Raw genomic sequence first — 17643 nt, forward strand, 5'->3', positions numbered from 1 at the left:
TTTCTCTAAATTAAATAAAAACACAATTAAAATTTAGTAGGTGCTAAAACTTGGTTTTGAACTTTTATTAAAAAAATATATTTGCAAACATATAAAATTTAGGATGAAAAATGCTCATTTGAAAACATGTAATAACTTAATATTTGCAAACATACACAGATGGTATAAAATCCATACCATTAAAAATGTTAATGATGCAGTATTGCGCTCATGGAACAAAAATCTTGCGGTAATTCCAGAGCTTCTCAGCCCCATACTTCAGGGAGCTGAGAATCCAGTACACTGAAAGTCATGAGAGCCACACGGCCAAAGCAGTAATACAGAATAAAAAACCACTGAGAACACATATTGTAAAAACACATTTCTTAAGGAATCACACAGATAAAAGGGAAACACAATTTTGCATTTTCCCCATTCAAAGTGAACGATATTGCATCTTAGCATTTCAAATGAAGATGTCAAATAGAAAACCGAGTGAAACATTGCACACCTCTCTCCTGCTGAATTTGCTGGAAAACAGGCTCCTTGAGGCCCCGGCCCACTCAGGGAAATTTTCTCAAACACAGCTTTTAAAAAGCCCAGTGTAAGTTGCCTTCCTTGATTTAGATCTTAACATTTTACACACCTGAAAATGCAGGGCACTATTGGTTCCAGAAGGTACTTTGAACACAACCGAAGAAAACCAAAGATAGGTAAGAACGAAACACGTGCTCAGCAGCAAATACACAGCAAGAAGGCAGGACCCATGTCCCTGTGATCCCTTGTCTTCACTCCCGTGGACTGGGCCCCCTTGTGCCTGTTGCCCCCTCTCATTCCTCTGTTTCTATGTTTTGCCCAGTTACTGTGTGATGGCTGATTTTGTTTTTTAAGCAGTTAGGCACCTTCAAATTCATGTTGCATTATTAGTTAACACAATGGCGGTTATGGCCTCTACTACCCGAATGAGAAAACTTCAAACTACATTCTTGGAGGAGGGGTGGGGAGAGAAATAAAGCTGCATGGTTTAAACATATTACCTAGTACAGGATTCGATAGGGTTTCCGATTTTTACAAGGAAAGCTAGGCAGAAAAAGAACAGATGCTTGACATGCAAAATTGGGCCAGACACATTCTAAATGAGGCCTGTGTGGCCTTCAGCAGAGAAGGATCCATCAATTTGGGCTCTTTGAAAAACCCCACTCTGTGATGGCCACCCCAAAGGCTCGCACGGTGAGCTGAGGACACTCCCATGCACACAGTATGAAATGCTTCTTCTAACACTGACAGTCGCTTGAAAACTTAAGGATTCAAAGTCCCACCTTACAAATCTCTGGAAGAATGCCCTTGTTCCTGCAGGAACAGGGCTGTCTGGGAGGTGCGGGAGTCTATCCAAAGACGTCACGTTAACTACAACAAAAGAGCAGTGCTACCCACTGCGGTTGGGGGTGGGCCCACGGACACACACGGTGGTCTAACTGCAAAACCTGGCAAGAACCATCTGCGTCTTGGTGTCCACTTTGATTTAACTAAGATTTGAAACAAAGGTTCCAGTAAAAGTCATGGCAGCTATGGACACATGCAACCTAAGCTAGCGTGAGGTTCTGAATAGGAAGTCTGACCGAGGAATAAGGCAACTGAACTGTGACTTTCGGGCCAGGGTCATCCGACTGCGACGAGTCAGGCTTGGCCTGACTTTTCAGGGACTCATTCTGGCCCAAACCTCCTGGAAATCATGATGGTGAACTTCTGGCTTCTGAATTTTAAGTAAATCCCTTGAATACATAAATTTGGGAGTTGAAACAGGTTGACCCTTTTCAAGTCTCCATGACTTGGGCACTTCAAAGTTTATTTTCCCACTAAAGAAAACTTATCATAGATTCTCCTTCCTGTCTATCATATTCATTCCTTGGATGAAAGGGCGAAAATTAACAGATTTGATTACAGACCCTCTTGAGGATATTCTCTCTTAACTCTCTCATAATATTACACATACTCAAATCATTTCAAGTCAAATGTCTATTACAACAAGAATCCCTTGATTCTTCCATGTACCAAAGCCCACCGAAACCACACTAGGGGTGCGATCAAACCTGTTTTCTGAGAACAGTCACGTGGCTCCCCCAACACCATCTCCTGGTGTAAGCAACACTCTGGATCTTACTTCAACATTCTCCTTCCTGGGTGATGTACGAGCAATTCATTTTTGGTTGCTGGATTTACACACTACCTTTGAAAACAAACTCTTCCCCATCAACTATGAGAACTTATAAGCTTCCCTGACTGCTGCACAATTCACAAATAACTACATAGACAGCAAGAGAAAACTGCCCAGGAAGCATGTTTAGATTAACAAAAGCCAATCAAAGTATTCTTTATGCTAAAAAAACTAAGGCCAAACTAAAACAAGCATGTAATTCACAAGTAATTTTCTAAAATCTCAGCTAGAAAAAAAAAAAAAATCTATGGATTTATGATTGAGTTACCATTAAAGCTTAAATGATTGTTCCCGAGGAACCACCACATCCATCAGCATTATTCACAGCTAATCCTTATGCTAGCTGGTTGAGCCAACTGGGGTTTTTACCCCATCATTAAATAGTGCTCAGAAAAGTAAGCAGTGCATCTTAATTGGTTAAATACTACAAAATGATCTGTATCATAGAAACGAAGACACTTTCATTCAAAGAGTATCTTAAAATTACTATTGCTGAAATAAATCAAAATCTACATTAAAATATTACTAATCACCATTACATGCCATAAAAGAATAAATATAAATCATGGCAGGTCAATAGCAGCATAACAAAGCATCTTTACATATTTTCACACTTTGGGCTGCAAAAGTACTCACAGCCTAGGAATACATTGGTAAAGTATTTCTGATTTTCACACTTTGTTTTAAACTCCATATTCTATAATAAAGTAAGGGCAGTGTGAATAACAGCTCCCTTTTCTGCATAGCTTTAAAACTACTCTCAGTAGACTCGAGGAATGGAACCAGAATGGCTTTGTTAGATTGGTCCACCGGTCCTTTTGTCAAAGTGTTAAGGAAAACAATCAACAAGGACTTCTGTGTTTAGACAGAAAAGGAAAGTAAGGCTATACTTCACACAAAACATTTTCAAAACCACTCAAGAGTTTAACTTAAAGTGAAGGTTTCTGATGGAATTCAGTCTTCACCAGCCCCAGCCTTTGCTTCAAAGATGCTACTCCCATACCATCACAGAGCCTGGCGGGGCCCTAGTCACATGGTACCACTGCCCTGGGAGCCTGCTGCGTGGCAGCACTGGGGACACTTAAGAACAAGACACAATTGAGAAATTTCAGAACTCTTAAGGCCCAAAAGGGGCATTCATAAAAATACACCTCACTTGAACAAATCAGTCCTAATTTGCCAACTTAAACTCTGATCCTTAAAACTCAAAGCTACTTTGCGCAGAGCTGACTTCTGCTCTGTTCAGAACTTGACTATCAGCCTAAGGCTCAAATTTCTAGGAGGGAGGAGCAAGGGAAGGGTTGCGGGCTGGGCTGAACTCTGCTGCAAGGCTGGTGACCTCTCCTCCCTAAGACCTTGAGGGTGAAAGCAAGCTGAAAACCAGACTCCTTATTTCACATCCTTTCTAAGAGCTGATGAAAACACCCACACAACTTAACACAATGTTTTTTTTTTTTTTCTTGTCAAAACAAAGGTCTGCTGGTGATGCTTCACAGTGAAACCTCCATTATCACTGAGAACGTCACTTGGAAAACATTCTTAAGGAATGAGTCTATTTCTCATAGGCTCAATTTCAGGATTCTCAAAACTCAATGTTCTGTTTAGAAGTTTCCATGATGAGGCCTATTTGTTTCTGAGGTCGACATTCTGCCTTCGGATTTATTCTGCTCCAGTCATAAGTTGTGGTTGTCTTTGTTCTTGGTCAGAACCTGCAAGTAGACTTCGTGAAGTGTACTGAGGAAGCTGGAATCATTCTGGAAGAGATGGTAATGTTTCATTTACCTCAGTAGAACTTACTTCCTTGACAAAAGCTTAGGAAAAAAGCTGTATAAGTGATCTGTGTAACTAATTAGCCAAAGAATCCCACCACCCAGAGACAACTGCAATCAGTATTTTGGAATTCACTCAGATACTTTTCCATTGGGAGTGTATGCTCAGAAAGAGAGAAACATTAGTCCCGGCTAGTCTTGAATTCACTTTATGAACTGATTTTCTAAGAACTCATACGTTCCTTAAAATTAAAGAACAAAAGTTTATAGACTCAACTGCTGGGATGGCCTGCATACCTTTATTAGATGTATTAATGTATCCTGGAGCTGAGACTTGCTGAGAATAATGGAAGGCTTTCTCTGATTTTCTGATGTTCCAACAGTCAGTGGAGAAGGGGCGCTTGTTTTCCTCTCGAGGTCTGCGGACCTTGTAACTGTCTGCTGGAAAACACTTGGGGACAACAGGACTGAAGACACTGCCATGGTTGTTGCAGTAACCAGTGTGGGGCCTGCGACCTGCAGGGGAACAATGGTCATGAATGAAGCTTGTTAGCTAAAGGATGAAGGGCCCATTTATTGGGAAGCCAAGTCTGGTCATCACAGAAAGGAAGTATCACAGCAGGGTATACACAATAAGAACAATCCTATGATAAATTAAAAATGTAAAGTTCTATATGGAGAGCAGGGAAATGACTGGAAGAGGGCATGAGGGAACTTTCTGGGGTGACAGAAATGTTACATATCTTGACTGTCACCCAAGGGATGTTATGTATGTTAAAACTCATGAAACACCTGCATTTTATTATATTTATTTCACTTCAATAAAATTTTACTTAAAAAAAAAAAGAGAAGGGGTGCCTGAGTGGCTCAGTCTTTTACACATCCAACTCTTGGTTTTGGCTCAGGTCATGATTTTGGGGTCGTGAGATCGAACCCTGCCTCAGGCTCATGCTCAGCACAGAGTCTGCTTGAGATTCTCTCTCCTTCTCCCTCTGCCCCCACCCCACCCCCGCTCTCTCGCTAATAAATAAAATCTTAAAAGAATTAAAAAATCCAGTCACGTGAAGCATTAGTTTCTTTCGTAGTGTTCAATATATTTATTATACCACTACAGGTATCAGGGCACAACTTCTCACAAATGGAACTAACACCTACCTCCTTCCCCCACTGAGTTGTGCTTCTCCGCTAACAACAGCTAACCATCAGAATACACGAAACCAGAAATACTAGCATTTTTAATAATTCCCACATTTGATACAATCAACAGACATCTTGATTTCTTTCTCCTGGCCCCCTCTTCATTTACAAACACCACGGCGTTGAGGGTGTGGCTTCCGGGGTCTGAGCCTTCCGGTCGGCTTGGTGCTGGCGCCGTGCCAGGCTGAGCTACGGGGAGACCAGTTACCGCCACCAGGCGGGAGATGGTGCGGGCTCAGTTCTGAGACTGGAGGAGAGGCGTGAAGGCTCAAAAGTAAATGGGCGGGTCAAAGTTCAGGAACTGAAAAAACTAAGTGTGCACTTGAAGGCTGGTAGGTAATGGAGGGTGGGGACATCTCTGAAAAGAGTGAGGCCGGGGAGAACAAGCAAGGGGCAGAGTGCAGGCCCGGAGCCCGAGGACCGCAGTGCTTCTTAACCAGGCATCACAGCTCTTGCAGGGCAAAGAGTATTTCCTCCTCACGGAAACCAGGCTGACACGCTCTCAGCTGACAAACACTGAGCGAGCGCCCAGCCCTCGGTACGCTCAGGGAAGGCGTTGTTCCAGAGAGGATGACCGGAAGCCCACAGGGGCCGCAGCAACGAACTCTGCCGGGGGAGCAGGCGGCCTGGCCTAGGAGGCGCATCTGCGAGGGCTCTGGGCTTGGAAGCTCCAACTTTCCACTCAAGCGACAATGTTTTACTTCACACCCAGCGGTGTGAAGAGAATGTGTTCTTCAGAAAAAGGGAGTCCTTACCGGGATGGCACTGGATAACACCTTAGGCTGGGCAAAGACTTCAGGATCCTGGTTTTGCTGCATAGACTGCAATGTTTAAAAAGAAAAGATGAACAGACCTAGCAAGTTTCAATGAAGATTGCCTAGCTACTGGGGTAAATCCACTTTAGCAATAAGGAATAGTTTAGACACTAACTAGTTCTGCCTCAACTGCAGGGTGAAGGCCCTGGGACAGCCTCCGACCCCCTCAGTCTCCCCAAGAACAGGGCTGTGTGCAGAACCTTTAAGGCATCTCTAAGGATAGAGCAGGGACAGCCCACGCACAGTTTTGCTGTTGAATCTGTAGAGACGCCATATCCTGGCAGCACGACACCTCAATAAGGTGGTGTGAACTCCGGACAGGTAGCGCTAAACTGTCTTCGTCTAGGCTCACACCTCCACATGCTAAATTTTGTCCTTATTTGTTGGGAGACAAATAACTTCTTGTTGTAGAGCAAATATATTTCATTTAAAATTCAGTGAAGCCCCAGATCCTAAAGGAAATGGAATGTAAATAAAAATGCACATGTACATAAGTGTCCCCTGGAAGGAGGCACAGTGGAGAGCAGAGGGCGGGGAAGTTCAGACTGCTGGCTGGGGTGTGATACTCATCTGTTAGAACCTTCTCTCTCCTTATACTGCAGAAAACCTCAACAGAAATGGCCCCAAATGACAATTTCATGATATAACCAAAATACTAAGTTTTCTGTCTTTCTGTACAGAACTTTAAAGGAACAGAACAAAACTGTCCATTAATTATGAAATCACATACAATTATTATGATGGACTCTTCTGTACGATATTATTTGGTGAAATGTTAAGATTGCAGATTATTATTAAAGGGCATGGAGCTGAAATCCTGGAAGGCAAACAACACTGTTGTTGTGATCAGCTGTGTGATCTTGCAAACATCACTGCAATCTGAGCTGACTCATCTGTAAACTCGCCAGCCTCTCCATCACTGAGGGACAAGCCTCTTCTTCACGCCTCACCCCCAACTGACCAGTAGGTCCCACCGCTCGCACTTGTTAACAAACCCACTTGTCCATACTCCCAAAGTCAGGCCCCCACCAGCTCAAGAATGGGTAACTGCCTGGCCTCCTTCCTGAGGGTGGTCCTGCTTCCATTTTCTCCTTGCCCTGCTCACCACCTCAGCTCAAAGCCCTTAAAAGACAGCACCGCACCGCAACCCCCCCCCCGCCCAGGACTCTGAGAACAAGCCTCAGACTCCTTCACACAGTTTTCAAAGCCCTGCTCATTGGCCAGCACCTTTGCCCCCAAGCACCTTCCACAGGAGATCCAGCCACACTACAGGTCTTTACGTTTAGCAAATGCCACTCATCCCCAGGCCTCTGCACACAGTACTTTCCTTGTCTCAAACACTTTTCTCTACCTCTAGGAAAGGTCTGGCTAACTTCTGCCGAGTCTTCAGATCTCAGCTGAACATGAGATTCACCAGGAAGCTTTACTTGACCCATATCTCCAAATCTGGGATGCTGTTACGGTACCCCAAGTGTCTCTGGCCCAAGGTGGGCCCCAAGGGAGCTGGGGATGGGACAAAGCTGGGGATAATCTGGATCTATGGTCCTGGTCAAATGAGGACTCCTGGACTTGTCAGGCAGAAACAAACAAAACCCACTACAATGCATGCCCTGATAGGAAAATACTGGTATTGTTTCTTGGCTTGTATCCAGTTGAGATACCTGGGGCAGTGGAACTGAGTAACACCACCACGTACCAATGATCTGGCTGTTCACTACAGGGTTTCTTACCTCCTGTCTTCTGGCCCCGGATGTACCTAACAGCTGTCCCTTTGAAGGGACTGCCTCCTGGCAGTCACCATCAAGGCCTCCGAAGCTTCACCCCACCCAGTTAGAGCCACCCAGCCTCCTGCCAGTACCTGAAGGGGAGCAAGCACCATGTTGCTCAGCGATGCTGAGGCTCGAGCTGCTGCAGTCTTAGAGGGGGGCTCTATGAAGCTCTCGGGTGTGGCCAGCTGGCCAGCTGCTGGGGAAAAGCTGGGTGCCACGGCACCTTTCCCAAGTGACTGTGTCTGTATTTGGTCATGCTGTGGGGTCAACCTGAGTTTCTGGAGAAGATCCACGCTTGGGAGGGATGTACCAGCTGTGTTTGTCACGCTCAGGGGGGCCCTGAAGGGGCTCTGGGTGGCAGTCAGATTGGCGTGGCTCAGCTCAGGGACTGGCTGGCTCAGGAGTGGAGACCTCTGTCTCGGCGTGGTCTTCACCGCCTGCATCATGGTGGTGTTTCGGGGTAAGCTGGGGGGAACCTGTGCCGTAGGAGCTTCTGCTGGTAGAGTGGGACTGAGCACAGGGCGCAGTGGGATGGCATAGCCTGGGGCCTGTTTGTCACCGGACTGTGTGATGGAGGCAGGAGTGATCAGCACCGGGGTGGGGACTTCAGGTGGGACTGAGTGGTGGGCAGCAGGATGGACACCCAGGTTTTCCGACTGAGGGGCTCCTCCTGACTGCTCGAAGGAAAATGGTAGGAATGAGCTGGACTCTTTCTGGGAGGCATCTCCTGGCAGCTTCTCCACTTCTTCTGAATCCAGACCCACAACAGCTGGCTGTTCCTTTGGCAAAGAGGTTCCAAATAATTCTTCCACTGTCAGATGTTTGTGTCCAGATGGAGTAGACTGAAAAAACAAATCAAACCACCCAATGAAAGAAATCTCTTGCAAACCAGAGTCACCAAACTTCTTTCCCATCAACCAAAACAGTTTGCAGAAGCAGGGATGGATGGAGTCTGAAAATAAGGAACCAACAAACTGAAGACATGCTAGGGACTAGGCAGAAATCTGTATTCGTAATAAAATTCAAGTTCTAGGGAATCCCAGTATAGTGTTAGAATTCACCTTTTTCCTTGGCAAACGGATATAAGGTAAAGGGGCGAGTATCTTATTACAAAGTTAATAGTGCTTAATTGCCCTACGTCAGTAACGCGTATAAGGAAATAATACTCAAGAGGACAGAGGCAGCAAATGCTGAGTAAGCAATCCTACCTTCGTTTTCATACTTCATAGTTCTTTTTTTTTTTTTTTTTTTTTTTTTTAAAGATTTTTTATTTATTTATTTGAGAGAGAGAGAATGAGAGAGAGCAAGCACATGAGAGGGGGGAGGGTCAGAGGGAGAAGCAGACTCCCTGCCAAGCAGGGAGCCCGATGCGGGACTCGATCCAGGGACTCCAGGATCATGACCTGAGCCGAAGGCAGTCGCTTAACCAACTGAGCCACCCAGGCGCCCCATACTTCATAGTTCTTGATAAAAAGCTAGGCATTGCACCTTAGGGACTAAGTTCCAGAAAACAAAATTAACCATTTTGTAAATTGCAGGCCATTCCTTCCTACTACCAAATCACAGAATCCTTAAGAAAAAGCAAAGCACTTAAGTCTGAAAATGTTAAAGTTCCATCTATGATAGTGATCTGGCTTACTGCTACCACTGCAACGATCTGAAGGAGAAATACTGATGCTTGTCCCTCCTGAGCTTTCCCGTCCCTGTACTGCAAGCAGCACGGCCACACGCACCTACTCGTCACTTTCTGAGCACCTACAGAGTGCCGGGGCCTGCGCTGACCTGGGCCCAGAAGACACCGCAGGAGTAACAAAAATAGTCTAACCCCCAAAAGGACTTGTGTTCTAGTGGCACACTAACCTAAGTACTTTGAAAACACAAGCAACCTCAAAATATGGGTTTTGTTTTTGTTTTTGTTTTGCAGTAAGCTCCACGCCCAGTGTGGAGCCCAACGCAGGGCTTGAACTCGCAACCCTGAGAGCAAGACCTGCACTGAGATCAAGAGTCAGATGTTTAACCAACTGAGCCACCCAGGTGCCCCTTGATATATGGTTTTATTTCTAAAGTGTGTGGACTACTTAGTTGCTCGGATATATGTTTATGTGGGAAAAGACAATTCACTGAAACACATGGCTTTCAGTACCTCAGAAGGCCTATAAAGACCTGAAACTACACTGCATCTGAAGCACAAGCACAACAGCAGTATAGTACGACATGGGAAAAGAGCGCAGTTTTCCTCAGGCAAATGTTTGTTTCACTCGTGTGATCAACAATTACAGGTTTCCGGGGGGAGGGGCAGAGGGAGAGGGAAAGAATCTCAAACAGACTCCTCCTCGCTGAGCATGGAGCCTGACATGGCTTGATCCCATGACCCTGAGATCATGACCTGAGCTGAAACCAAGAGTTGGACAATCAACTGACTGAGCACCCAGGTGCCCCTCTCTTCGGCTTTTCTGATACTTTAGCACACATCTTGCTAACAGATGCACAGAATAAACCGAGACAAAGCGTAGGTGCTCACAGACCAAGGGATGCTGACTGCGGTTCCTGGGACAGGGGCTCGGCAGGCCATCCTCTCTGTGCAGGGTGCTGCTGCCACACAAACGCCAAATGCTATTTTTACTTTTTACCTTTTTTCATAAAAGCAAAAATCCTCTTTAGATTTCTTTCGGTCAGCAAGATAGGTACTGATACAGGTCTTCCCTAAAAGCAAAAGTGGCTTCATGAGAACTTTTGAAAAGGGTGGGGGTGGGGGTGGGGACACCTGTATGGGGTTTAGCAGGTGCCCCAGGTACTGTGCTGGGATGGGCAGGGTGGAGAAAGAAGGCCAGCACCCAGGACTGAGGATGCAGGGGAGCTTACTTGTGAGGGACGGAAAGGTGAGGGAGTGCCCCTGTGTAGTCTCTCTCGAATCACCTGCTGGGTAAGCGGGGCCAGTGGGGCTGGTGGGGCTGAGCAGAATGTAGGCGGGGCAAAGTTAACAGTGGGGAAGAGGCGGAAGCCTCCTCTAGTTGTAAAAAATTGTAATTTCATACCAAACCATTTCTTCTTAGAAAATATTCAATAAAGAGAATTAATGTAATATATCTTGGCAAGTTAATGTGACAAGAGGCTTTATTTAAGTGAGGGAATTCTCAAATGGCAGATTCAGACCCCCCATTAACAATGCTGTAGTGAGACTAGTAAGACTACCTTGTCACAACACTTCCTAGCACCTGAAGGGATTTTCCGGATTCAGGATCTTGCTTCAAATACAAGGCAGCACTAAACTCTATTATAAACTGTGGCGGTAAAAAAGAGCGAAAGAATGTATATGGTTTAATTTCTTTATGTTTTTACTTCTGAAAAAGTTGTAGAGCTTTGGATCTGAAATCAAAGATACCTAGGTTCAATTCCCAGCTGTTAATTGGAGAAATGACAGTCTCGCTATTGAGTGCCCTTATCTGAAAAATGGGGACAATTGTGGCAATTACCTCACAGAGCTGCTGTGAAAATGAAATTCTCAACATGATGTCTGGTGCCCAATAAGCATTCAATAAGTGGAAGTTGGCTGTTATCATCATTACACGAACCCCATATAGTCTTAACAGCAATCATGATAAAGCTGTTTGCATATGTTTTAGGAAACATCAAATAATACATTGGGATATTAAAAATTCATCAAATCCGGGACACCTGGGTGGCTCAGTCGGTTAAGCGGCTGCCTTTGGCTCAGGTCATGATCCCAGGGTCCTGGGATCGAGTCCCACATCAGGCTCCTTGCTCAGCGGGAGCCTGCTTCTCCCTCTCCCTCTGCTTGCCTGCCCCTCCCCCTACTTGTGCTCTCATCTCTATGTCAAATAAATAAAGTCTTTAAAAAAATTTCATCAAATCCTTCCGGAATATCATAGCCCCATAATGTAAAATAATAACACAGTATCACCTGATGGGCTATCAAGGCCATCAGGTATTATAAATCACCCTGTCGTTCCCTGATGCAAAGAGTCACTGAAGACACAGTTGTTTAACATTTCAAATCCATTCCGTGTAACTCAAAATAGACAGTGAATTCTTATTTGGGACACACTTCTTCTCTGTCCAGGCCACATAACTAGAGTAATATGCATGGGTTTCATCTCCCCAGTCGAACACTATGTTTTATTCACTTCTGGATCTCTGGCATCATGAAGGTCTACTGATGAGCACAAACATAATTCCTTCCCCCCGCCCCCCGATTTCTAAAAGTTATGGTAGGGGTGCCTAGGTGGCTCAGCCAGTTAAGAGTCCAACTCTTGATTTTGGCTTGGGTTAGGATTTCAGGGTCGTGAGACAGAGCTCTGTCGAGCTCTGCACTCAGCAGAGAGTCTGCTTAAGATTCTCTCTCTCCCTCTGCCCCTCCCCCCACTTGAGGGTATGTTCTCTCAAATAAATAAATCTTAAAAAAAAAGGTTATGGTAAATCATATGTACCAAAATTTAGCACTGTAACCACATGGAAGTGTAGAACTCAGCGGCATTCAGGACACTCACAATGCTGTGTAACCACCATGTTCTTTCCCTTACCCACAACCTTGGTAATCTCCATTTGACTTTCCGTTCCAATGAATCTGCCTACTCTAGGTACCCCATGCAAGTGCCATCCTATCATATCTGTCCTTTTGTGACTGGCTTCCTTCGCCCAGCATCACGTCTTTGAGGTTCATCAATGCTACAGCACGTGTCAGAGTCTCCTTCCTTTTACAAATGCTGACTGGTACTCCATCATGTGCACACCCCACATCTTGTTTATCCATTCATCTCAGGATTGATACTTGGGTTGTTCCCACCTTTTGGCTATTGTGAATAATGCTGCTGTGAATATTAGTGTAAAAGTATTTGTCTTTATCCTTGTTTTCAATTCTTTTGGGTATATACCCAGGAATAGAACTGCTGGGTCATATGGTAATTCCATGTTAAACTTTTTGAGGAACTGCCAGACTGTTTTCCAAAGCTGCTGCTGCACCACTTTACATTCTCACCAGTGATGCAAGAGGGTTCTGGTTTCTCCATATTCTGCCATTTCTAGATCTTTTTTGAGAAGATGACTATTCAAGTCCTTTGCCCATTTTTGAGTTGGGTTAACTCTTTTATACACATTATGTTTAGAACAAAATGGTCAAGATTGTCTGAAAACTATGCTAATTGTTATTCATTAATACAAATTATGTAGATCTTTACCACCACATTCTATTTCATATAGATGTATATACATACAAAAAACGTTTGGATAGACATACTTTGAAAAATATGGACCATATTGAGGCTATTTTGCAGAAACTTGAGTCTTTCCCAGGTAAGAATACAAGTATTTTTATGTTTTAAGAAAAGGATGGGGGCACCTGAGTGGCTCAGTCGGTTAAATGTCCGACTTTTGATTTTGGCTCAGGTGGTGAACTTGGGGTAGTGGGATCCAGAGCCCCGAATTGGGCTCTGTGCTGAGTGTGGAGCCTGCTTGGGATTCTCCCTCTCCCTCTGCCCTTCAATTCCCCCCATTCCCTGCTCAAGCGCACATGCATGCTCTCCCTCAAAAAAAAAAAAAAAGTAAACAACGGGACATGGAGAAAATTCAGTATGAAATATACCTTAGGCTTCAAAAAATGGCAATGATTCAAGTAGCAATTTTTACCTGCCCAGTGGAACATAAATCGACTTTTGAACAATTAAAACTACCTATGTGTACACTTGGAATGTTTTTACACTTAAAAAAAGGTTATTTCTAATGGTTTAAAATTGACCTCACATTAAAAAATGAATCCATATGGTAGAGCCCTGAACCCTGACTGCAAAAGCAGCAGAGAGTTTCCAGATTTCTCCATGGGGCCTCCCTACAACTTCTGCTAGGCCAGAAATATTCTCAGACCTTCTCTGGAATAGGATGCGTGGTAAGGCATTAGGGTTTCAGGGGAATCTCACATAAGGGATAAATGAAGTTACGATGGCAAGCAGAGTGACCAGAGACAGAACACTCACCATGTGGGAAGCCCTGTGCTAAGCACCTCACACGCATTACTCTATTATAATAATCAGTGAGGGCCGTATTATTATCACTGCCATCTTGTAGGTGACACTCAAGTATAACAGAACCAGACTCAACCTAGTCCTAACGGTAAGTCCACGTTCTTAACCATTACGCCCCTGTACTGACGCGTCAAGTAAATATATCCTAGGTTACCTAATCAACTGGATGGTGATAATGGCTTCTGGAAAACAGAGATGTGTACATCTATGGCTTGAATAACCAAGAGGCAGCAATAGGTCAAAATGTACCCACTTTTGGAAATATGTATAACTGGCTGAATCAGTCACGAGAGGGAAGTGAACAGAGCGTGCTTCTCCACATAAAAGCTTTAGTCTCTGCATTTGAGAGGACCCTCTCTCCCTTCTCTACCCACGACAAGAAAAAATGCCACACTGCTCTAGTAGTTGGCCTTATTTATTCATGGATTCATCTTCCCTCATCCATAGAAAAGGTGAATTTTATTCTTCCTTCAGGTCTGAATTCTATGTTTTGCAATGCCCCACTTACATCAAGTGTTAGTCTCACCATTCCCCTTGTGGAATGGAATTCGGGGAGCAACAGTTATGTATGGTGCACAACAAAATTCTAGTACACTCTATCAGGCTTCACACTGCTCCTTCTTCACCCCACAGCACTTGCCATTTAGGGAATTTCCTATTTCTGTCTGGATCTATGGTGTCCATGTCAAATTTCCTACCTGGTCAGTGTAACCAGGCACACCAGGAGCTATGTATTCTTCTTTTCTTTTCTTTTTTAAGAACTTATTTATTTGAGAGACCGAGAACATGAGCAGGGGAAGGGCAGAGGGAGAGGGAGAAGAAGACTCCCTGCTGAGCAGGGAGCCCAACATGGGGCTCAATTCCAGGACCCCAAGATCATGACCTGAGCCAAAGTCAGACACTTAACCACCTGAGCCACCCAGACACCCGTATGCATTATTCTTAACCTCGGGAACAAAAACAAAAACAAAAAAACCCCACAACAAACCACATACTAGGGAAATAGTCCCAAGGGAATTTTAGCAAGTGAACTATGACACTGAAAGGGGATTTGGTACGACGAAGACTTGACAGCATTACTCGCTCCTCAGCACCAGATGGCAGTGTTGCCAAACAAGCGTACTACCTGTGCGTAGGGACTGATTATGGATTTAAGCTATTTTAGTCAATCACAGGGCTTCTGACAATATCCAGATCCCAATATTCTACAAAATTCTGTCACCATGGCCTATAAAATGGACTTTCAGAAGGATGTGTGAATGAAGGAGTAACAAACATCAGCACTCTGCTCGTTAGAGGGTCTAATTCTCCACGTGCCCACTTCAATACTGTGCGTCCACAGATCCATCACTGGCACTTCTGCTGAAAGGCCGAGCATGCACAGCTCATCACACCCTTCATCTTTCAATGGACACTGCTTTATGGCTCTTAAGGCTTTCTTCTGGGTCCATTTCTCCACCCCCGCCCCCACCGTCTATTATTAACTTGGCTTGAAAGCTTATTACACAAAGTCTTTAATGTATAATACAATGGAATCTGTACATAAAAATAATTGTCTTTCAACTTAATGATTAAGATTTCTTTTCCTTTCTGTTGCAGTTGCCCTATTTGTGACAAATGAACTCAGTTTTTATTGCATTTAAGATGGTGGAAATTTTGTATCTCTTGATCTGGGTGGTAGTTACAATGTTTAAAAGTTACATCTACAGAAAGTTACAGTGTTAATTACACCCCAGTAAGAAAATGCTCCCATCCTAAAGCAGCTAGATTTTTACAAAATTACCCTGGGTCTCCGTTTTCACACACATACAATAATGATATTGATGCTACCTTCATCTCACTGTGTTATCATGTGAAGAGCTATTTTCTGTACAATAAAAATGATGCTAACACCAGGTGTCACGGAACTTAAGAAACACAGCCTAAGAGCATTTTTGCCTGTTTTCAGTTGCCTGGAAACCCGCCCAGTTATCACTCCCTCCCTGCCCTTCCTCCTCTCCCCTGGCCGCAGCAACAGGCATTGCCCAACCTACTCCAGCACCCATTTAGCCAAGCAGCGCACGGCCTGCCACCTGTCGTGCTCTCGAGACGTGAGGCTGCTCTGCTGCGGTGCTGAGGGAGGCCAGACTCGGAATCCTGGGTACGGTGCTGGGGACTTTCTTACTGGTCTTTTCAGAAAGCAGGCACTGATGCCCTGAGCCTAGTTTTGACTGCAATATGGGTTTGTAACAGGAAACCTCTTCTATCCCAAGGTCTATGTTCTAAATGGTTCTCTGGGGGCGCCTGGGTGGCTCAGTCGTTCAGCGTCTGCCTTCGGCTCAGGTCATGGTCCCAGGGTCCTGGGATCGAGCCCCGCATCGGGCTCCCTGCTCCGCGGGAAGCCTGCTTCTCCCTCTTCCACTCCCCCTGCTTGTGTTCCCTCTCTCGCTGTGTCTCTCTCTGTCAAACAAATAAATCTTTGGAAAAAAAAAAAAAAATGGTTCTCTGGGTCTTGGGTCTGCTCCTTCATTTGGTTCTCACAATCGCCCCGGGAGTTAGGCAGTACAAGAATCCTCAACCCCAGGATTCAGAAAGGAAAGGGGAAGTGACTCATGAATCAGAAAGGGGATGTGATTGGCCCACTGAACACTTGGGGCTGATACACCAGACAAGAAGGAACACAGGGATGCTGTTCCTTCTCTCCCTCAACATTTATTTTGTAAAAATTACATTTTACATAGCACCACTCTTAATATATGCTTGACCTTCAGGCCTCTAAATGCAAATACGGTAAAAATGGAGCATGGGAAAGCAGTATACAAAATCTGGCTATCACCTAAATACTTAAAAACATTATGGATACATTGCTGATGGGAATGTTAATGGTATAGCCTCTTTGGAAAACTCTATGGCAGTTTCTTAATATAACTAAAACATGGAATTACCAAGTGACCCAACATTTGCATGACTTAGCATTTATCCCAGAGAAATGGAAATCTGTGTACAAAAACCTATGCACAAATGTTCACAGAAGCTTTACTTGTAATAGCTAAAAACTGAAAACAACCCAGATGTTCTGTCAACAGGCAAATGGTTAGAAATGGTTAAACAAATCTTGGTACTCCTACTTGACTGGGCGGCAGAAAAAAAGAGAACACAGTACTGATAAACCCAATAATTTCAATGACATCTCCAGGAATCATGCTGAGTGAAGAAAGACACTCCCAAAAGGTTATATATTATATAATTCCATTTACGTAACTTTCTTGAAAGGACATTATAGAATGGGGGACAGATTAGCGCCTGCCAGGGTTAGGGATGGGAGGAGGGGAAAGACAGGAAGGTGTGATAGGGGAGTCGGTGTGACAATACAAAGGCAACATGAAGAACCCTTGTGTTGATGTGTTTGTTACCTTGACCGTGGGGGTGGATACACAGAGCTATACAGGACATAAAATCGCACAGAGATACATACCTGCACATACACACAGAAATGAATGTGAATACAACTGAGGAAATGTGAACCACATGGGTAGATTTTGTCAATATCCTGGTTGTGATATTGTACTTTATTTTGCAAGTTGTCATCAGTGGGGAAATGGGCAAAGGGTACATGGGATCTTTCTGTATTATTTTTTTGTAATTGCATGTTTATCTATAATTATCTCAAAGTAAAAAGATTAGTTAAAAAACTATGGGTTTTATACTTGGTATCTGTTCATTTATTAAACCATCGGCTATAAAGAAATCTAATTCAGTCAACAAATATTTACAGATGCTAGGTGCTGAGAATACGGCAATGAACAAGGCAGATAAAACTGCCTGTCCCTATGGAGCTTACACTTAGGTGGGGAGGAGACACAGTGTGCCTAGTAAAAAAAATCA

General features: G+C 44.2%; 1 protein-coding gene across 2 annotated transcripts in view; it reads right to left on the bottom strand.

Moving 5' to 3' along the window:
* Positions 1–45: 45 nt before the first annotated feature.
* The window catches only part of DCP1A (decapping mRNA 1A), a 56224-nt gene continuing 38626 nt past the window's right edge, over positions 46–17643 (bottom strand). Inside the window, exons 6-9 of one of the 2 annotated variants that reach the window (XM_032411475.1) lie at positions 7834–8586; positions 5916–5981; positions 4261–4479; positions 46–3948 (exon numbers count right to left, since the gene is read on the bottom strand). In XM_032411475.1, the coding sequence (XP_032267366.1) occupies positions 3868–3948; positions 4261–4479; positions 5916–5981; positions 7834–8586 (1119 nt within the window). In that variant the 3' untranslated portion in view covers positions 46–3867. The remainder of the gene's footprint in view (positions 3949–4260; positions 4480–5915; positions 5982–7833; positions 8587–17643) is intronic. The other variant, XM_032411474.1, reaches the window with a different exon arrangement.

This window comes from Phoca vitulina, unplaced genomic scaffold (genome assembly GCF_004348235.1).
Source record: "Phoca vitulina isolate PV1807 unplaced genomic scaffold, GSC_HSeal_1.0 scaffold13, whole genome shotgun sequence".
In the NCBI taxonomy this organism is placed as follows: domain Eukaryota; kingdom Metazoa; phylum Chordata; class Mammalia; order Carnivora; family Phocidae; genus Phoca; species Phoca vitulina.